Source organism: Talpa occidentalis, unplaced genomic scaffold, assembly GCF_014898055.3.
Source record: "Talpa occidentalis isolate TD23 unplaced genomic scaffold, MPIMG_talOcc4v2.1 talOcc4.16, whole genome shotgun sequence".
Lineage (NCBI taxonomy): Eukaryota > Metazoa > Chordata > Mammalia > Eulipotyphla > Talpidae > Talpa > Talpa occidentalis.
In genome coordinates, this window is record NW_023601653.1 from 27,628,938 (window position 1) to 27,652,225 (window position 23,288).

The following is a 23,288-nucleotide window of genomic DNA, read 5'->3' on the forward strand; positions in this document are numbered from 1 at the left end:
GACTTCCCTAATTGCCAACCTCCTCCATTCACCCCACCTCGCCCCACTCTCATATACCTTCTGCTCCTACTCTTGCTCAACCTACCACAGTTATACTGGATTAATACTGTTCTTCACTCAAGCTTATTCACAGCTCAGAGCATTTGCTCATGCTCCTCCTCTTTTAAAATCACTCTTGATGCCAATCTTCCTTCCGCTCCTCACTTATTAAAGCATCTGTTTAATGTGACCTCTTCAGAAAGACCTCCCCTGTCACATGACCTGAACTGTCACCAAACACACACTATTCTCACTTTTAATCTCCTTTCCCCATTTTATTTTTCATGATATGTAGAGCTTTCAATTATAATTTGTTTCTTTACTTATTTTGTCTTCTATTATAACACATACTATTGATATATGAATGGGAGAGATCTTCTCTAAGCTGCTCTATTGCTGTATCCTTAGTTTAGTTCTTGCATATAGCAGGTGCTGAAATTACATTCACTGTTTAAGTGAATGAATAAAGGCAAGGGAGTTTGCAATATTTATTAAATAGATGGTTAGAATCCTAGAGAGCTTTCAAACATAGATGGTCAACTTCATTATCTCCCATATTGTTAGAAATGTTACATATTGAAACAAACATGGGCCTAGTCTGGCTTATTTAAAAATGGAAAAACTGGGCCTCCCTATGGCACAAGAGGTTAAGAGGCAGCACTATGAAGCTATCCCCAGCCACTGCAGCATGAGTTAGGTCCCCAGCCAGGGAGATACCCACATGGTGCAGCAGACCTCTCCTGACTCGCCCACTGCTCCTCTCATTACTTGTATTTCAATCAATCTGTTCTGCTCTCCACTCTGTCTCTGGTGAATCCTTTCATCCCCCTCACCTCTGGCCTGTACCCCAGTTATTGTATGCATAAATAAATAAATCTTTAAAATAAATAAATAAATAATAAAAATGGGAAAACTGACATTCTTTTTTAAATAAATGTATAGTTATATTTCATTTTAAAACATCATTCTTTAAGTCTGCAAAAACAAAAATATTTTGTAAAGACCCATTTGTTTCACTATTTATGTGCAGATTTTACAATCTCTTGGAATTCATTTCAATTCCAACATTTAACAACATATTCAGTTATTTTTACTACATTGCCTGAATCAACAAGTCACAAAAGCTGGTTATTATGAGGCAAAATAAGGGGGGTGCAATTGTATGGGGAATATAAAAATAAATTTAAAAAAAAATAAAGGAGTATCCTCCAAAAAAAATCCATATCAATTTAAGTTCTGGGAGCCTGCTAAACCAAAATGTTTTCTGTAAAATGTGATAAAAATACAGTAATTTATTGTCTGTATTGGGACACTTTCAAGTGTCAAAGGGAGACACTATTAATCTTCATGCTGGGCAAAATAGGGTAAACCAGGACTTCTGCGCTACTGTATAGTTAGGTATAGATAGGAATTATGGAACCAGAGTTTCAACTAGACCACAAATTAAAATCTTTCTTTATCCACAGAAATTCTGAAAAGCCTCATTTCTTTGTGAAGTCATCCTTGAAGAATGAGCAGAAACTCACAGAATGTGTAATTGTAGTCCATGTTAAGAAACTATGTGTTCAGTGAAATTCTCTCAAACTATTACACTTTATTGCCTCAAAAGATTTATCTAATCAGCAAAGTATAGGACAAATTTCAAGAAAAGACTAGGCATCTTAAAGTTAAATGTAACATAGTTCATCTTTAGACATTTTCTTGCATTGTACAGCATAGGAGAAAGTCAAAGGCAGATTCTAACACCTCCATAAATTGTTGTAAATTAGCTTTTTTTTAAAATTTTAAAAAAAAATTTATCACTGCTCTATTCTGTGCACCAAATAAAACTGTGAAAAAGCTAAAATCTCTCTTCAGGTTCTCCCACATCTTATCTAGTCCTTCATTTCTGTCAATTCAGCTATAAATTAGTCCAATTACCTCCTGCCTGTCTTCTCCCTCTTAAAATCCACTGACAGCCTTTTGCTTGTTGCCTTAGTCATCTCACTGTGAACAATCATTTTGTGGTCAAGATTATCAAAGTCTGTCTGACGTGTAACTTAAATCCCTAATCTGAGTCTTCCTATCTTGAAGAGCAAAGACTATTTTCTATTCTGACCTCCATACTGTATTCCCCAGATGTCCCGGGAAAGTTACTGATAGCAGTCCTTTCTTACTTTACACTGAGAACCAACTCAAAGTACTATTTATTTTGTAAAACTTTGATACAAAAGAAAAAGAAACCAATCACTACTATCTGATTGTCACTGCCCGAGTCCAAATCCTTACTTGCTGATACAGTCTCGGGATTCAGAGTTTGTGAATTATATCATTGTAAATACCCAAGTGGACACAAAACACCATTTCATGAAGCTCCCAACATTGTACATCCGCACTAAACTCACAGACCTTTGAACACTTTCACTTACATTTCTCATTTAAGCCTACAACAGTGCCTGACACAAAGTTAATGCTCAATATTTGTTACATGAGTAAGTCCAGTATCTTAATTTAGCAAATGTAAATAACAACACAGTTTTCAAAATATTTTCCTACTCAAGTTTCACTAAAAATCAAGAAAAGGGGAAAGGATAGTAACCAATGCTACTCAGCCTGGGACAGGATGTGCCACTCTGGGTACAAGCAGCTTGATCAGGTTAAAAAAGAAGACTTCAGAAGTAAACCATACATTTCTTCTGCTCCACTTACCTTGCTGAATGATGAAATCATCAGACTGAATGGCATTGTAGTTTCCACACAGGCCGCAAGATTTTCCTTTATGCTCTGCAGACAGTTTGAGGTAAATTCCAGATATACCATCCCATGCCAAAGAAAAGCCAAAGGCTGTTTTCACCAGGATGTAGTCAGCTAGTTTCTCAATAAACACCTGTCCAATTGTCTGAGGCAATGTTAAGCTTGAAAAAATAGAACAAAGACTGCCTAAGAATTATGAAGAAGGATCAATTATAGAGGTTCTATTTCTTTCTTAAAGTGATAAAGTGACTATGATAACTAGATTAAACAGAATTATTGCTCAAAATTTTTGAATAAATTATAGTTCTTATAGGAAATCTAAACCTTTTTGAGGATTTCAATATGGAAATAAAAAGATGACTGAAAGGGGTCTCCCCTGGTGCCGCAGCGGTTGAATGCTGGGCTGCAAAGCTGCCCACAGCCTCTGCAGCGCCAATTCAATCCCCTGCTGCCAGCAAGGGTCCCACGTGGCATGTAGCCCTCTCCTGCCGTGCCCGCTGCTCCCCTCAGCAGTGTGTTTCGTCAGTCTGCTTGTTCTGTTCCCTGCTCTGGCTCTGGTGAATTCTCTCACCCTCCCGCGCTTCTGACTGTACCCAGTGCTTGTATAAATAAATAAATAAATCTTAAAAAAAAAAAAAGACCAAAAGGATACCTGTTTCCCCATTCTAATTTAGATTTATAATTGTATGCTTCTTTCAACAAACCAAAGTACACCTCTGATAAACATCAGTGATTTTTGAAAATCTGGAAAATAACCTTGTCGACATAGAATCTAAGAGCTTTGATGTATTTTTTTATCTAGTGAGTTCAAGATAATATGAAACTGCTACTTAACAATTTGGAAGTGAGGACAATGGTGAAACTACATAGAAATTTTGCTTGTGTTCCAATTTTGTTTAATTTTAAGTGTAATGGTAAGGAAATAGAGCTACTGTACACAAAATCTCACTTTGGTTTAAGTTACTGCTTCCCAAATGAAAATATCTAAACAGGATTAATTACAACTTACATGTTCAATGCTACAAAGAACACTACTACGAGTATAAAATCCTTTGTCAGTATTGCATAGGAGTTAAATTCATAACTTTCAAATTGGACACAATTTGAAATATTTAAACAATGGTCACATTGAATATTTAAATTCCTGATCCATTATTTACTGGTTCCATTTTCCACAAGCATGTGCACATGCACAGAAAGTAGAAGAAATGGGAGAACTGAAGAAAATGAAACAATTGGTCATTCAGTTACCAGAACATCTTTACAAGAATATGCAGAGTATTAGAGAAATGGGCAGGTGAAAATAATGACAGAAATATAAGGGGGAAATCATTTTTATTAAGACAGTCATGCCACTTGAAAATCATTAACTGTAATGTGAGGCAGGAGATTAACATATAAACATACACTTCTCCAAAAAACTTCAAATTAGTGAGCTCCTTTCCAAGAAGAACATAGCTATGTGACACAAAAACTATAAAAGTAAATATACTCACATTCACAAAAGGATAGTCCCCAAAGAAATAATTCAAAATATCTGTAACCATTTGCACAAAGATGTCTACAGATAATTTTTTACAAAAAACTAGTTGTAAGAACAGGAAAGTAAATCAAGTTTACATAGGAAAATAAATAAAAAGAGGCTAACTACTGCCATAATTTATTCTTACTAAAAATTATAAACAAGAATCATACAAAATACATAATAAAAGTCAATATGATTAATAAAAAAGTAGAAGTCATATGAGTAAAAGTACATACAAAATCCATAGTAAAAGTCAATATGACCCTGCAAGTTTATGAAAACTGTATTTGAAAACTGTGAATCATGTTTTAAAAGGATACTTCATAGCAATGGGATGCTATTTATATGGAGGTCTAGTTATTCTGTTTGGGGACTTTTTGTTTGCTGATTTGACACTTATCTCCTTTCCAGTAAATTTGATTAGTTACTCAATTTTTAAAAATAAAATATGATTATCCTGAGGTCTACCACATAAAAGGGATGCTGATAAAGATGGGGATTAGTAGCTAAAATTAAATAATCTCCCATAAGTCTAAGCAACACTGCATACAACCTAGGCAGGAAACATTAACAATGCAAATTAAAATGAATACAGAAATTAAAGCTGAAAATTATTCATGGGTTCCTATGTACCAATACCCTTCATTTCACGGGTGAGAAAACTAACAACCAGTGAGGTAAAGCACAATATACAGAGTCTTACACATTTGATTTCATTATGGGAAAAATTTCTCTAGCACCTGTTCTGAGTTAGGATGAGGGCCAGTTACTGTGATAGTATAAGCAAATTAATTAACTGAATAGTAAGAACACCTTCTTTCTATCACGCAAATAGAAATCCTCAAGTAAATATTTTCTCTGAGCTAAAACTAAATATTTTGTCCTAGATTTAACAAAGGACCAGTATTCCTGAAAATCTTGTGTGGCATTACTATTTTGTAAAACAATAATTTTTTTAAGTGCCAATTATGTTACCCAAAATCCCAGATAAGAAATTGTATGTAGGAGAATTATAAAAGCCATACTATGTAAACACCAAATGTCCAAAATTCTTTTTCATCAATATATGTCATAAAATGTTATTTTTTCAATACTATTAAACATAAAAAGGGAGTTTTACAATCAGTGCTGTCTTTAACATTTCCAACAATTATTGTACATAATTTTAATCTGACATTTATTCATTACTTCATTTATTTTTAAATATAAATATTGTTTTTGATATATTAATTGAAACCACATCCTGAAGATGAATAACAGTTTCTAATAACTCAAAAGAAAGCTAAATTAATTATAATATTTTAGTTATTTCTCTATATCTTAATCAATATTGAACAAAAATAAAGCTTATTGCTTTCACCTTGCAAAATGAATCAAATTTATTCCATGCTCATACAATTCAACAAGGAACATTTTGGAAATCTTATTTCCAAATTCCCTATTTTTGACTTTACCCTAACAACACATTCCATTGAGTGGTATGGAAATTGAGCTTGTTGATTAAACAAATACCCCTATAGGGTTCATTTAAAATAACATCTTTGACTTCTCTTTTACATTATTTTTAAAAATTTAATTTTATTCATTAAGAACGAAGGTGAGGCATGTCAAATGAATTTGTTAGCTATAAAAACTTAGTTTCATCATTATTTACCATAATCAATTTCACAGGTTAATACATAATTTAACTTTGTGAAATGTTTACATATATATGATCTTTAATTACATTTATGCATATAACCTATTTTGAAATTGTTTTTTAATATTATACTAATTAGTATTAAGTATTTTACTAATAAATCAGTGAAAAGGTCTATTAAAAAATCCAAATTACCATATAAATTTGGCCCCAAGACAAAGACACACATATACACATATATGTACATTTATGGAAATGCATATCTTCCCATTCAAATGGCTAAGCCCCCAACTGGTCAAGAAAATAAACACAAAGGCAGAGGGGCTACCCAGAGCTGTTCACTCTGACAAAGCCTGATTTAGTGTCTGGCTACCCTGGCTATGCTGGAAAGAATCCTCAGGGTTCAAACACTTGCCAGTGAGTTCTGGATGATGAATAGTTTCATTCCATCCCATAATTTACTTTTCCTGACGTAACTCAGCCATGAAATATTTAAAATTGAGTATCTCTGTAATTATTTAGATAGGAAGGTAGATTATTCCATAGCATTCCTAGTTCAAAATGTACAAACCATTTACAAATTAATAAACATCTCCTTCCCCAAAATTCTCCTTAGCAGATAGGAAACCAGAAGCAGGTCCTTCTCTGATCTATTCAAGTTTAGTCATCTATGGACTTGGGAATCTTTGTCAAAAGACTAATGAAAAATCTTAAGTGACATCCAAACCTCATTCACAGAGATGAGAAGGACTTTCAGTGATAAAGTTTTAGTTTAAGTTTACCCTTCAAAAAAAATAAAAGGTAGGGGAAGTAGGAAAAGAAAAGATGTTTTTTAATGGCAAAAATAATTGAAGAGTTGAACTATGAAGATTTCTTCTGAATCTCTTAGGAAGAGATGTGATAAAAGTATGAACCTATGCCTGAATTTACAATATGTGATATTGTAAACCATTGTCAACCACTGTCAACCATTGTCAACAATTGTCAAAATAATACAACAGAAAAAGAAAAAGACATGGTAACCCAATCGCTACCTATTCAAAGTTAAACTGATGAGTTCTGTGGCTACCTAGTCAGCCTCACAAAGTATTAAAGTTTTGATATCTGCGCAATATCACTTTAAGGCTACTATTGAAAAGAAATCTTCTTTTCTTACTCTCCACAATTCACTTCCAGTTTGGAAATTTTATTAACCTATGCTACTGTTATCATCATATCATTCAGTATATCTTACCTGATTCCATCCTTTTTTATTTCATGACCATAAATTCGAATTTCCTCTTGGTCTGAAAAGAACAAGCTGATTGACCGATAACAATAATACACTGAACCAAGGCACCTAGGGCTATTATGAACCTTAAAGGGAGGAAAAACAAAAGAAATATAGGAAGCAACAACACATATATATGCCTTCATTTGAAACTATAATGTATGTCTATAGCTCCATACCACCATTAGTCCCATGACCACTTACAAAACATAAATACATTTAGAATTTTCAAGAAAAAAAATATTTGCCTCAGATATTAGACAACAGAAATAACTTCATAAAGCCCATGCTAATCCAGTTTATTTTAAAATCACCTGAATCTGTAAATGCTGTACGTTAATACTCCAAAACTACATGGTATGTATTGCAGCAAAAATAGTTCTGATAGCAAAACAACAAAGACATACATGTATAATTTTCATGTTCACATTTTACTGGTTAGATAATTACTAAAAAAATTGTCTAGATACTTTAGGGATGATAGCTTACTTCTGAAAAAAAAATTATGGGAAAAGTAGTTTACAAGTAATAGAAAAATGAAAATAAAGAAGAAAAGATGAAAAAAGAACAGGAGAAAGGAAGAAAGGAGAAAAATAGATTATCTTACCCTACCAAAATTCATTTCAGAAGGTCCAAAAAGTGAAGTATAAAAGATGAAACCATAGAATAACTGAAAGACAATATAGAAAACCGTGTAGATGGAAAAGAACTTTCTAAGCATAAAAGTGATCAGGAAAATCATCAGTGCTAAGATCTATGTTTAACAATGCAAGAATTCAATGTTTACTAAGCCAATATTCGCATTGCTGGTGGGTGTAATGTGCTAACATACATCTGAAGAGGTGTGAATCTATACCTCTGAATCATAGGAGGTGCTGTAAACCAATGTTACCTCAAAAAAATGTAATATAATAAAAAATTTTAACAATTAAAGTTTAAAGATTGGGGCCTCCCTGGTGGCACAAGGGGTTAAGCACCGCACTATGAAGCAATCCACAGACTCTGCAGCACAAGTTTGATCCCCAGCTGGCCAGGGAGAAAACCGCATGGCCATGGCGAGGCAGACCTCTCCTGTCTTACCCGCTGCTCCCCTCAGCAGTGTATTTCAGTCAGTCTGCCTGTTCTATTCCCTACCCTGTCTCTGCTGGATCCTCTGACCCCCCACATCTCTGGGCTGTACCCCAGCTCTTGTATGCATAAACAAATAAATCTTAAAAAAAAAGTTTAAAGATTGAACATTAATATGACAGCAAGGATAAACATTAAGCAGTGAAATAGAATGTTTCAAGGGGTAGGAAGACAATTTTATTTTATTTATTTTATTTTTTTAAAGATTTATTTATGCATACAAGAGCTGGAGTACAGGCCAGAGATGCAGGGGGTGAGAGGATTCACCAGAGACAGAGTGGGGAGCAGAACAGGCAGACTGACTGAAATACACTGTTGAGGGGAGCAGTGGGCGAGACAGGAGAGGTCTGCTGCGCCATGTGGATTGCTCCCTGGCTAGCAAGGATCGAATTCGTGCTGCAGAGGCTGCAGATTGCTTCATAGTGTGGTTCTTAACCTCTTGTGCCACCAGGAGGACGATTTTAGATTAAGAGGTCAATGAAAGTCTCACTGGGAAAGTGACATGATAAAAACAGTGTAAGATCACATCCTATGGATATCTAGAAGACCATTCTAGACAAAGGAAGTAGCATGTGCAAAATAGTATTATGCCTAAAGTAGTCACAATTTCCAAGAATCTAGCATCTGACACCAGACAAGATATTGGTGGACTCTAATTTAGAGAAACAAAATGAAAAAAGGAGATACAGAAACTAATATATAAGGCTTTATCTAGTGAAACCTGAGGGCCTCAGATCAATCTCCTACTAGGCGATCAAGTCCCATTGTATATTCAGAGCTTCCAATCACTTTTCAGAACCTAATTCTCAAATGTGAGCAAACATCTATGGGTCACTAGTCACTTGACGAAAGCAACATGAAAGACACCATATAAATAAATCAAAGGAAATCAATGGAATCAAAACATTAAGAAAAATAGACTTCCACAATCTTTAATTAATATCTTCTGAAAGATAAGAATATATGTCATTCAAGAAATAAGAATAAAATACTGTTAAAATGAATTTCGAAGAATAAAATAAATAACTGGATATTAATAATATGATAGGAGAAATACAACTGAATAGAATGGCTAGGGGATAAATATCTAAGAATTGGAAAAAAAACTCTCAAACATATAACAAAAAATAAAATCAATATGGGAGAATCAATGAGAAAATTAAGAAATCAATCACTCAGTTCAGGAGTTCTGATATCTGAATAGAATTTCTAAAAAAGAGGAAATTAAGAAAGAAACATTACTCCAAACTGAAAGATTTATAAAGTCTGAAAGGTCCCTCCAAGTACATAATAGGATAATAATGAAACAAAAATCTCAGAATCATAAAATCTCAGAATCCTGAGGATAAAGGGAAGATATTTCTCATAGATGTATAATATATAAATGACAATAATGTAAAAAGAAAACACATAATTTAACTAATGATATAATTTAGCTGGTGATATAATTCTACTAAAAGAAGGTAAGGAGTGTGTTAGGGGCAGGAAAGAGATACAACAGAGATGATTCCTCTATTTCCATAGCAGGAATGAACAGATTAAGCTTATTTTGAAAAATAAGGAAATAAGAGCATGTTTTGCCACAAAAGATAAAAGCCAGAGTTGATGTGAAATAGATGATGTGAAAAGTTGATGTGAAAATAGTTGAAGTTGTCAAAAAAATAAGTTGACATCTTTCTTTTAGGTAGTCCAATCCCTGCTGAAGAAAGTACTATTTTTTTTTTGTTTGTATACCTGGCTACAATCTTTTAAACTATGTCTAGTTTTATTACAAAAATAAAATTTAATTTACAGAAGAAAAAATAACCAGGCGTCTAAACATATATAAACAAATATTTCATCAATATTTATTTTTAAAAAGCTGAAAATATTTTATGATCTAAATCTCAAAAATAAGTCCTCCCTGGTGGCACAAGGGGTTAAGCACTGTCCTGTGAAGCTATCCACAGCCACTGCAGCACGAGTTCAATCCCCAGCCTGCCAGGGAGCTAACAATGGCACAGCAGACCTCTCCTGTCTCACCCACTGTTCCCCTTAGCAATGTATTTCAGTCCGTCTGCCTGTTCTGCTCCCCACTCTGTCACTGGTGAATCCTCATACCCCTGCACCTCTGGCCTGTGCCCCAGTTTTTGTATGCATAAATAAATAAATCTTAAAAAAATAAATCTCAAAAATAGAGCATAATTGAATAATTTGAGTATTTAATTAGTTGGAACAATAAAATGTGTTTATCAAAAATATCTGACATTGAAGAAAGTTCTTAATATAATATTAGGTAAAAAGAGAGGACAGAAAATTATACATAGTATGATTTCAATATTACAAATGTGTACAAAATCCAGAGAGAAATTCTAGAAGGAAATATGCCATTAGCAATGATAACTCTTGAATAAAAAATCTAAAAAATGTGGTGTCTTATGTTTTTCTGAATTTTTCAAATTTTTTTGCTAAAGAAGTAAACTGTTTCTATAATCACAGCAAAGATGACATTTTGAATAAGTGGATTTGAAAGCAAATCCCTCACAAGGCCAAGTAAAAACACTATCTATTAGCTCTGGAAGCACAGTACAGCACTGTGTGTGATAGATATATTATCTATTAAGCTGACACCTTAGTCCTCAAAAGGGTCAGACACTGAACAAGAACATTTCAATGAGAGGGTCAGAAGGCGTATCAGTGATAAACCCAGTAAGAAAATGAAGGAGAAGAGGACATAAATGACTGAGAACAGTAGCCCTGCAAGTAGCCCTAAAGATGCATTCTACTAACTCCCCAATCTACAGACACCTCCAATTCTTTATCCTTGTGCCCCATAAGTTAACTTTCAGTAGACTTCATTTTCTTTCTGGGTCAAAACCATTTGTTGCTCTCAAAAAGATTCACAGCCTACTATTTAATATTTGCCTCACCTGAAGAGAGAAGATAATTTAGGCAACTCTAACATAATTAGAAAGAGAAAAAGAAAACAGACATGCAGAAAATAAAGCTATGGAGAGTTCAGTTTCCAGACTGGAGTGCTCAGCAGTTTCCTGGTTGTATTTTGAGACAACTTGAAATTCACGGCAAGATACTGAGCAGGGGAGGAGATTCCTGGCTTCCTTATTTCTATGAGTCACTCTGCCACTTACCTTTTAAGATGTCTCCTAGGAATATTTTTGCATCAAGAATTCTGCAACTAAGAACTAACTCTCTGAGCTCAATCATACGTAACAATCTACCTAGTAATTAGCTGCCTGTCTTCAAATCTACTGGGCAGTGTTCATATAATTCCTATGCTCACACTGAGGGTTGTTGCTCTTAAAAATCAATCCGGGTGGGCATCATAATGGAAGTGTCAAGAAGGAAACATGTAATATGAATAATATGTCTGGTGTCTAAATCCATCCACTCCTCAAACTGATCAAATAAATCTGAAGAATGGAGATAAGAACTGGTATTGATATTATGACATTCATGACAGACATTTATGAATTGCCTATAAATCCTTCCCACATGACCCCAAGCCCTTCTCCTCCTAATCCTAGGCCCCATCTCAACAGAACTGTATTCCATACAGTTGCAAATGTGGCCTGTCACACTAGGGACCAGCACGTCTCCTTCCCCAGTCACAGCCCAAAGTACTCATGCTATGATTATTATATATTTTCATTTAGTTTCCCAGTATTTTAAAAGCATACTCTTTGCCAGAATTAAATTTTAAGTTAATTATATTCTAAAATCACCTACCCATACAGTGTACCGAGGCTCCAAATTATCACAGTCCTTTGCAAAAATGTAAGAACAGTTTCCTGGGAAGTAATAATAGATGCCATCAAATGTTTCAAAGTGGTACTGGCCCCAGGTTTTGCAAATCCCATCTCTACCATTGCCCATGTTTGGCACTGAAAAGAAATAAGATAGTATTTAGTGGAATAATACAGACTATACTGATTTCTAACAAGGTTCAGTCATGGAAAGTGATTCTATGTGTTGTTTTTTTTTTTTAATCACAATAAACATTTTCTTCTTTGGTGGTCTTTATCACAGGAAGCAATAAGTAACATAACATTTCTAGCTGCTTTCAAAACTATTAAACACCCCGGAAATAAAACACGGTCTCTATGTTATTTTAAAGGAAAAATGTATGCTAGAAACTTCCTTAATTTTTGCTTCCAAAGCAAGGCTCTGAAAGAGAGGAGGATAAGGTAAAAGGTAACAGGCATAAAGAAAATACAGTGACTCAGAAAAGGAAGAAATGCCAGCACTAAAAGTCCTAAAAATGAGCATAGATAACAGTTAAGTGTTCTAGTCTTCTTAATTTGTTCGAAAATATCTTAATAGCATCCACAAAGAAAAATAATCACTGATCTAAAAAAAAATTCCTATATGTGGGAGTATTTGTCATCCAAAGTTTGCTGGAACTGAGGAATTCATGACCTCACACTGACCAAATTTCAAACAATGTTCATGTGACATCATACAACTTCATCTGCTGTTATCTTCATGCCTACCTCCCTTTCCTACCCTTCTGGATAGACTTCTAGTCTATTTAGATTTTCAAGACCATCCCTTTTAGAAAATTATGGAGATTAATATTTACAGACCACTCAGTATATACAAAGCATTTTAATATACTCTACAGGAGCATAAAGGTAAGACACAATTCATCTTTTTATAATTTTTACCTAAATTTATTAGCTTTGACTACCTTTGGCCTTTTCAGTAAGAAAACCCACACAGAGTGGCTCATTCCTCAGGCAGTCTTCTCTGACAGTACAGCTTACCTCTGCTGTATATTTTCATAAATTCTTGTACTTTCCTTCAGAGCCCATGTCACAAATGCAATTCTTGGTCTTGCCGACACTGAGTAAGCACTCATTAAACAATATTTACTGATCATTATTGACATAGGATCCTATGTTAGACACCATGCATAAAAATAGTTTTGGGAATCCTCAGCCTTTGAAGAGTTTTCAGTGACCATTATTATTTTTATGTATGGAATGTCCAATTAATTCAAAGCCAGGAAGAATCAGTCCCTTCTAATAGCAATTCTAATTTATAAAGCAAAAGAGTCAGTGTTGTGGAGTATTTTACCTATTTTTTTCCTCAATATGTTTCAGGTCTCAAAACCAAACCAATAATAAATTCTGACTGCAAAACTGAGGCAACAGAGTGGAAGGCTAGTGGAGTGGAAGTGGGGGAGTGAAGGGCCCAATGGCTCTTGGTAGAGGATTGTTGGGTCACTGGTGGAGGGCAGAGTGTGAAAGTATAATTTGTAGAAGTTAGAATCTATAATCTGCAAAGAGATACAAAACATACAAAAAAAGATACAAAAACCTACTTTACCTCAATTAACATTATTCGATGGGATAATCTGTATATATATATATATATATATATATATATATATGTATGTATAAAGCAAAAGAGAAATGAATGAGAACCTCATTTTAAAGGTATAGTACCATCTAAAGTGGGAAAAACATTTGACAAAATAGTATTTGAAATAGTAAAGATGAATAAGAAAGGAAAGAGTTCATTCTACTTTCTTTTAAATCATTTCTAAATTATTGAGAATGAATGGTGAGCACTGTACGTAACATACAAAACAATTTTTCCAACTCCAAATGGATGAACACTGATGTAGCAAGTTACATCTTAATGCTTTTCTTCAGCAGCTCATAATTCTCTCATAAGTATCCCTGAAACTTACCAATCTGGCACCTTGTCCCAAGTGCCTGAAATATTTGACAGTCACATGTACCAGTCTTAGAACAGAAAGCCCCGTTAAGGCATTCATGAGGGCAAGAACCTGAGAAACAAAAATAAGTTATCTGCTGGCCTGCATCAGTTCTTATAAACATAATATGTCATGATTTAGCTTGGACTAACTATAATCACTTTTTAACTCAAACAGAATCCTGGGTCTCTTGCTTGATGAATTAAAAATTAAATCCGTCAAATCTCTATCTAGTCCATTTCATTATGTGTGCTGTGAAACAAGAAAGACAGGCTTTCACATCTCAAACTAGCCTGAGAGCAAAGGTTAGCCTCTTTCGGGCAATTTAAAGGTCAAGTTCCCATGTAAGGAATCCCTGTCCCACATGATGAGAACCAGAAATACACAAGTGCAGATGATTCTGTTGACAGAGTTTGGCACCCACTGCATCCATCAGCTCCCTCTCCGGGAGCAAGTGCTATATTAAACAATAGCCCCATCATTATTAGCTCCACCAATCAGGCAGAGTTGAAAACTCAAAAGGAAACTCCCATTTTTTGAAGAGAATGATTAAACATTTCATTTGAAGTTTGTGTCTTAGTCTTTAGGCTCTATTATAAATGACGCATTCTTTCTGACCCCTACTTAATATCAGTGGGGCAGAAGCTATAGTCACTGCTAGCCATCACCAAAGATATTTTTTCTTTCCTGTAAAAAAAAAAAAAATCACCTCAAAGGATTATGTTGACATGAAAACACAGAAAACTATGCGTTCCTGATTGAGTTTTTAAAAATGCAAATGAAGAACAGTGAAAAACTTTTCTCTAATAATGACAGAGTAAAAGGCAACTAGCAAAAATTTAGCACTAGGGATTTAAGGAACACATCGAGAGAACTAAGGACACCTTTGAGTCAGATAAAGTATTAAAAATTGGACCTCTCTGGAATACTGTAAGGTCACGAAAGGCACTTTTCTAACTGTGATAATTTAATCACAGTTCTGCCGAGGCAAGAATTTAAAAACCCTTCTACCTTAAGATTCATTGATCTAAAATGTCTCTTTACATTTAAAGGTACAAATCTCTAAGTCAATCTTCAGTGAGGAAAAATGAGCTGTTTCAACTTTGATCATAAATATAGGTTTAAAAAAAAAGCTTTTCATAAATTTAAATGCAGTTCCTTCCCCTACAGGCAAATCTACCTTTAAATTTTATCTTTTATTATAATCTTACATTTTTCCAATGAATAAGTGTCTAAATATTCAGAAAAACAAATCCATCTCCTTCAAAAATGTATGTACAAGACTTGTTTATTCTCCTGAAAATAAGTATCAGGCTAAGACCAGCGGGATTTCTTGTTATTTTCAATGCAACAAAAACTTGAGTTAAATTTCAAACTACCATCAGCATTCTGTTTAAAGGAAACAGGAAACTGGTATGCAAAAATAGCTATGTCAAAGAATCAAGGAACAAGTAATTGATACAGAAAAAAGGACTGATACCCCGTCCTATTCATAGTTTATCAGCTTTGTATGTGTGAGTCCTAGTTATGGCCAAGATAATTCAAATTTCTTTACGAAGTGAACTTAAACTATTACTAAGTGTTATTACCACCTGGTACAGTTTCCTTCATGAGTTATATGAAAGCAGTAAAGAGTTCATTCAATCTATCCCACTACAGAGGTCTTTTGAGAAAGTGAATACAAAAATACAGATGTAGCACTGACCTTTTATTTTGCTCTCACCCCAATTGACAGCTTCATGAAAGAAATATCTTGGAGAAGTTGCTTCAAACTTTGAAAGAAGAAATAAGAATACAAGATATTTATTTAGTTCTAGCCTAACATACAAATTGGAAAACCTAGAAAATAGCTATAAAAATGGAAATTATCGATGGGGTCTGTATTTCCTTGGGTTATTAAGGCAAACTCAAACAGAAAGAGCTCCTCTGGGGTTGTGGCTAGAAGACATGACTTTAAGGTATAGTTTTGCCTCTTATGTGACTTTGACAGTTCTGTGTGTTCTCTCAACATAGTTCTTCTGTCTTCCTGCGCTCCTTGGAAGAAAGCCTGTCTGGAGCCGAATCTTTACATAACTAAATTTTCTGCCTACAGGAGTAGCAGTAGTTATCTAATACTTCCAAATACAGACGGGCCTCAAGAAAATGCAAGGGGCTAAGGACACGCGGACAGCGATGGCCCCTCTTAGCACCCTCCCCTTGGAAGATACCATCCACAGAGACTTCGACTACTGCTGTAGATGTCATCCTCAGTTTCCAAAGAGTTGACATTTTAAAATTCATAGGACATTTAACTATAGCTTTTTATAGCATCCAAGTCACTTGAGGGTAGTGGTTAAAAGCATTAATTGTAGATTCAAATGTACCTGGATTAGAGTTCTGATTCTGCCATTACTTACTCTTAGCATATTTCCTAAACTCTTAGCGGCCCCTTTGACTCATCTGTTAAATGGAAACAGTGGAACCTTCTTACTACACAGTTACGACAGTTCAAACAATAAAAAGATTCCAGCATCGCACCTCACACATAGATGATGAGCAATAAAGAGATTTCTATTAATCCAAGCAACCCAGATAAAACTTTAAGATGAAATATACATAACCAAAACAAATGAACAAATCACAACAAAAATAACTCCTAAAAACTCTATGAAAAACATGGTGGTGGGCCTCCCGGGTGGCGCAAGGGGTTAAGCACCACACTATGAAGCAATCCACAGCCTCTGCAGCACGAGTTCAATCCCAGGCCGGCCAGAGAGAAACACACATGGCGCAGCAGACCTCTCCTGTCTCGCCCACTGCTCGCCTCTGCAGTGTATTTCAGTTCGTCTGCCTGTTCTGCTCCCCACTTTGTCTCTGGTGAATCCTCTAACCGCCCCCCCCCCTGCATCTATGGCCTATACCTCAGCTCTTGTATGCATAAATAAATAAATCTTAAATAAAAAAAATAACAAAATGTGGCGGTTACCAGATGGATGTGGGAAGGAGGTGGGAGGAATAATAGAGAGGTGTAAACATATCAAGGTGCTCCTAAAATTTATATAATATTATTACCAATGGTAATCCAATAAAATTTAAAAAGTAAAAATTTAAAGTTTTAATTAAAAATATTTTTAATTATTTAAAAAGTAAAACTTTTAACCTGTAAAAATTAAAAAAATAAATAGCTAAGATCCTGATATCAATTTCTCATCTCATATCCTCTCAGTCCATCTTGGAATTCACCTGCATCTGGATTTTTATGCACATTGAGACCCTCCACATTAGCACTAGCTTCTCCCTCTCTCTACCTGTGGCCAGTTTTCAAGCTAGACAAACCACAGGGAATGTCTTCAATAAGTTCCGTAGAGGCTGCCCTCAATCAATAAGAGAAAGCTTCCCCCCATGCCTTGGAGAAAAAATTCTAAAATACATGCTACACAGCTCCTCAAAAGGTCCCCAACAACACTGAGCCCCAGATGCCCAAAGCAAGAAGCCCTTCATTAATATACTATATTGACTTTTCCCCATTCCCTCTTCCTCAGGATCTTGTCTCCCTCAGGCACTTTCGAAATAAATTACCTACTTCTACATCTATGTCTTGGCTCAGAAGAAGAGTTTTTTAAATTTAATGCAAATGCAAAAAAAAAAATTTCATGCCATGGGAGTATATATCCATGTAACTGATAAAAAGGACAGCCCATTATTCCTCCTTGCTGATTACATCTACATAGGAGAGTGAGAAGCACTGAAAAACAGAGTCTTTAGATAAGAAATCGCAGCCACACACACATGCCATTGACAGACGTGTCTATCCTTTCTTTGCTCATTGTTTATCTCACTGAAAACATATTTTTGAATCCTTACTCACACAGGTATCTACCCATCAATGTTCTGCAGATAAGAATATCCTTATAACAGATGAAATTTTAGTCCTAAACTGTACAACACACAATTACAACCTCATGCCCATCTCTAACATCCCTGCTTTAATAACATGTTCAGAGAATAAATGATTTTGATACATGTTCTCTTAGCTAGAGAAAGTAGAAGTTCATTTATCCTGCTCTTTATTCTCTCTGAAAGGGAAATCAAAACAAAGAGTGTTCCTCACTCATTAACAGAGGGGAGGTATTGATGTAACTCCTTTGGGGTAAATCACACAAATTCTAAAGCCATCTAAATGGAGAATATTCCATTTGTTGCATGTGACAACTTTGAGGTATATTTCACAGATTCTTCAATCTGGTGGGTTCACCAGAAGTCAGTCTTTCTCAAAATAAGATTTTCTACTGAGTCATTATGATGTCTTTTTGTGATTAATATGGTCTACTGGCAAACATGTACAGAGAAAAATCATTTTAACAACATCACATGACACATAAGTACTTCAGAACATGACACATTCTTTTTTAACAAAAAACAAAAAAAGCATTTTCATTCCAGAGACAATCCTTTGCCCAATCTGGTACCAAAAAAGAGCTCCACTCTTTAAAGAATAAATTAGTTCTGGCTTCTAAATTGTCACAACAGCATATCAAATCTGTCTTCAATTCTCTTTTATTAGCATCATGAAATATACAAATTCAGGCATCCATTTTAGCTGTTAGTAGAAATTTGTGGCAAATCTGCATTTAACAAAAACCTCCTTGAATATATAAGGTATTTGCTACATAAATACTTGAATCATATTACTTTCCAAAGAAATGCCTTCATTAAATTATGATTCTCTATTTTAAAAACTTTTATAAATACTTTTATGAACCCACTCATTTGAATATGCCAATCATAGTTTGAAGATATTGTAATAATGTCATCCAATATCCTTTATATAAAGAACTCTGAGCAAAAAGGTCTCCTTAAATTCAGTGTTACCCTACCCCTTAAAAAATAAATAAATAGGGCCTTCCCGGTGGCGCAGTGGTTGAGTGCTGGGTTGCGAAGCTGCCCGCAGCCTCTGCAGCACCGGTTCGGTTCGATCCCCGGCTGCTCCCCGGCCACCTGAGGAGGGTCACACATGGCATGCAGACCCCTCCTGCCGCCCACTGCTCCCCTCAGCAGTGTACTTCGGTCCTTCTGCCTGCTCTGCTCCCCGCTCTGGCTCTGGTGAATTCTCTCACCCTCCTGCGCTTCTGACTGTGCCCAGTGCTTGTATAAATAAACAAACAAACAAATAAATAAATAAATCTTTTTTAAATGAATGAATGAATGAATGAATGAATGAATGAATGTCACCTCTCCAGAAGTGCCTGTAATTTAGATTTATCAGTCATAAAAGCTGTCGGGACATCTCTGATGTTCTTTTGCAGTACTTAACTGAGATCATGTACACTTTATCTCTTTTACTTGTATGTGTTCCATTGGCACTGTCCTGATATTGTGTTTAATCTTTAAACCAATTAAAGCTTTCTAGCATGTAGATGAGATCAAATCCACCCACAAACGCTGTGAGTCTATCCGTTGGTAACCGAAGGGAATAGGAAAAACGTATTTTAAGTTTGAACAAGTAAATGTTAACTAAGCATGAACTTGAGGGTTGCAGAAAAGCAGTAGAGAAGTTACTTTGCCTCTTCCTCCTCTCTCCTGACTTGTTTGTAACATTGTATTCCCCTCCACAAAGGTTTCATTGTTGAAGTGACAGCAGAGTCCTGAAGCAGAATGGGTTATATCCCTGCCTCTCTCTCCACCTGAGGCATAACCTACCTGTGCTGCTAAAAGAGCTCTTTTCTGTCGATTTTCATTAAACCCGTTTCTGGAAGAAAACAAAAAGAACTTGTATAGTCAAAGGCCCCTAGGCAACCTGAACAAGCTTTTCCCAAGAGAGAGCTGGTGTTTTCCTCCTGATTTCCATCACTTTATCAAAGAGGTCTTTCTTGGTTTAACATTTAAAAAGCCCCCCTCCCCCTTTTGGAGGGTTTAGATTTGAGCAGTGGCGCTGTATCATTTTACAAAATTCGGGAATGTCCCCAAATCTCTCCAGTCTCTGATGTAAACTGAATTTTAGGAAGCTAGAGAAATAAACAAAATAGTGTAACACTGTAGCACCAACACACAAGATATTTTCGCCGCATGACTTCATAAAACTGGTGTTTGCCAAGATCACGTTCACTTTTCTCAAACATAATAATTCTCTCCCTTCCATGCCATAAAAAGTAGCATTAATGTAAGTATATCAACCTGTGATTTATCAAAATCAAATGGTAAGTTAAATTCTACTTTTCATTAAAATAGAGTAGTCCAAAAATTATTTTCATTTTTTTATTGCTAAAACCATTATTCATTTTTATCATTACAAGTGTTTTACTGTTAAGAGTACAGCCCATTTGCAATCAAAAATGTATATTAATAATGACATAAAAGGGGGAATTACTGAGTATGACTTCTTTACAAATCTTTGAAATAAAAGTAATACCTCCTTCAAAATCTATAGTCATTGGTCATCACCAAGAACTCCTCTTGTAATTGAAAGGAAATATTTCTGTTTCATAAATAAGGAACCAAGCGTCTGATAATATTTAACTTCCAGGAATGTTTTTAAAGAACAGCATTTCATATACTAATTTTGTAAAACACTGTTTTTTTTTTTAAAGAAAAAGCAGAAACAATTATTTGCTGAGCTTTACTTACTCCCATTGGCTTTGTTTAGAGAATATTAAAAGCATTACTCACTTTGATGTTCCCGTCAAGATGGATGATGCACAAGTATATCCTGTCAGAGGTAAATATATGTATGAAAAGAATGAGAAAAATTATCCAAATATTTTGGTCATTTATTCTTGTTATTAGACAGATCATTTTACCTACAATCTAAAATTCAGATTGGGTTTTACTGTTGGTTATTTTGCATTTTCTAGATTTTTGACCAGCAAATTCCCTAAGAGACAAATTCCCTAGTGACTGGTAATCCAAAAAGAAGGATCAGTATACCCTGATTTACGCAGAGACATCATACAGTGGAACAATCACTAGACTTGGAGTCAGAGACCCAAATTTAAGTATTAGTCCTACCACTTAGTAAAAGTCAGGTATAATAAGCAAGATACCAAACTCTCGCAAAATGATAGTTCAGGACAAGTTCTTCTCCAGAGTCCCCTCCAACTCTCCACAGTCTGTGACATTACCTCCTTGAAGTTTCAGTCACTACTAGAATTAGAAGATATGACTTCTTAGTCTTTTACACTAGAGTAATTTCTCCTACTTCTTCCACGAGCTCCAAAAATACACAGCCCTTTTCAGGAATTAAAAAATAATAACTGAATGTAAGCAAATGCTTTCTCTATAAAAACATTTTACGAAAATTAGTGTATGAATAAAATAGCTATAAAAATAATTGAAAATCAATTCTTAGCCCCAAATATTAAGGTCATATTTAAAACATGGATATACCATTCTGTGAATTGGTCACATGCAGAAAATTTAATTTCTCAAATTCTCTTTATTATCAAAATTCAAATGTTTAAATCACACAAATATTTTACCCTTTTATTAGAAAAGAAAAAGAATCACACCTTCTTCTGGCATTTATGTATCACAATAAAAGCATGATATTTTTAAAAATATAAAACATTTTAAAAAATAGAAACTGAATGGCACAAATTATCTTTGTTATTAAGAATTTTCAAAAAGATGAGCTGGGTGTCATTTATTATATATCCATTTTAATGCCTTCAAAGTGCTTTACAGTATAATGGTAACCTATTCCTCTCAGTTACAAGAGAAAATAAAAGATAATAAAAGGAAGGGGAAAAATATGTCCTTACCTTGTAATGAAAACAGCAGTATATGAAGCAAGATTATACTCCAAGGTATCATTAAATTGAGTTTTCTCACAATGTTCATTTCAGTGTAGACTTTCTCCCTGAAATGTAACCAAATTGTTGGTCTGTATTATGATGGCATCTTAGAAATGTGCCTGTTTATAGAGTGCACAAATTCTTAAAACTTTGTAACTTGGAATAAAGTAATTCTAAAAGGAATTTTTCCCAGCCTTTCTAACTACATACAGCATCTGATGCTTTAGAACTTGCAGGTAACCTTCTGGCTGAGTGTCTCATTAGTAATGCATGGCAGCGTCTTACCTGGCCGTATTAGTTACACCCTACCCCATTCCTGCCCATCATACGTCTTTTTAAGCCTCTATTCGCCTTTTATAACTTCTAAAGACAGCGCTATCAAATAAACAAAAATATCTGTTATATCCTGATGTCATAAAAGATGACCATTATTCCTAATTGTTGATCTACTCTCTGTGTTTTAGTCATAAAATAATTACTATACTTTGAGAGAAAAATGAAATAAAGTCCTATCAATCTTTCCTTAAATATCTAAATGTGCTCATAAATTTTTCTTTAAGAATTAAAAGCAATGAAATTATATCCATATATGTTCAACGCAAATACCATTGTAGTATAAAGTTGACATATACATGTGCCCACAGAACTTATTGAACATAACACAAAAAGACAATATTCTAATATTTGACTTTTAAAAGGAAACAAAGCAACTCAAAAAGCTCTCAAAACCTCCCCTCCGCACCATATTTTTCCATCCTTAATGACAAGCTCTCAATTAGACAACAAAGAAGAACTTCATATTCCAGCAATATGAACATTCTTATACGGAAGCAACTGGCCACCTAGATTGGCATCTGAGAACAGTTCTAGTATTTCAAAATGAACTGCATAGAGATGATCTAAGCCTTAGCAGATCTCATGAGTTGCTGGCACTATTATCAGATTCATTTAACAGACAGGGGCACAGAAGTAAGGAATGCCTAACCACACAGAAACTACATAATGGGACAAAAAAGTCCAGCAGTTGTTAACAACTTGTTGTACTTAGACACCCTTCCGTAATGATTTCCTAGTCTTTTCTTTGATGAAGTCTTGACATTCTAATATATTGAATGTCCAACATCTATTATATAAAAAGATCTTGTGTCCTAAAGTCAGTGATCATTTACTCTTGTTCTTTGTATCATAATCATTTCCATACTTCTTACATGAATTACTACATGATTATTAATACTATGAGCCAAGAAAAGATATATGCTTATAAATTCATGCTAAGTATGAAAACACACACACAAACTTCACCAAAATTTTAAGTAGCTATGTGTCCCTTTACACACACACATAGACACAGTAATTTGCACATTTATAGTCATTAAAATTTTTGACAGGTTTAAATAATTTCAATATGTATTGAAAAATTACTGGTTATATCTCGTAAACTGAGAAAACAATCATTATTCTTA

General features: G+C 34.6%; 1 protein-coding gene across 1 annotated transcript in view; it reads right to left on the minus strand.

Moving 5' to 3' along the window:
• OTOGL (otogelin like) overlaps positions 1-23,288 on the minus strand; it is a 201,790-nt gene that overhangs the window by 89,678 nt on the left and 88,824 nt on the right. The window contains exons 4-11 of the mRNA XM_054696187.1: positions 21,793-21,890; positions 20,702-20,741; positions 19,736-19,784; positions 15,762-15,828; positions 14,030-14,128; positions 12,061-12,215; positions 7,171-7,292; positions 2,728-2,933 (exon numbers count right to left, since the gene is read on the minus strand). Of these exons, the coding sequence (XP_054552162.1) occupies positions 2,728-2,933; positions 7,171-7,292; positions 12,061-12,215; positions 14,030-14,128; positions 15,762-15,828; positions 19,736-19,784; positions 20,702-20,741; positions 21,793-21,871 (817 nt within the window). The 5' untranslated portion in view covers positions 21,872-21,890. The remainder of the gene's footprint in view (positions 1-2,727; positions 2,934-7,170; positions 7,293-12,060; positions 12,216-14,029; positions 14,129-15,761; positions 15,829-19,735; positions 19,785-20,701; positions 20,742-21,792; positions 21,891-23,288) is intronic.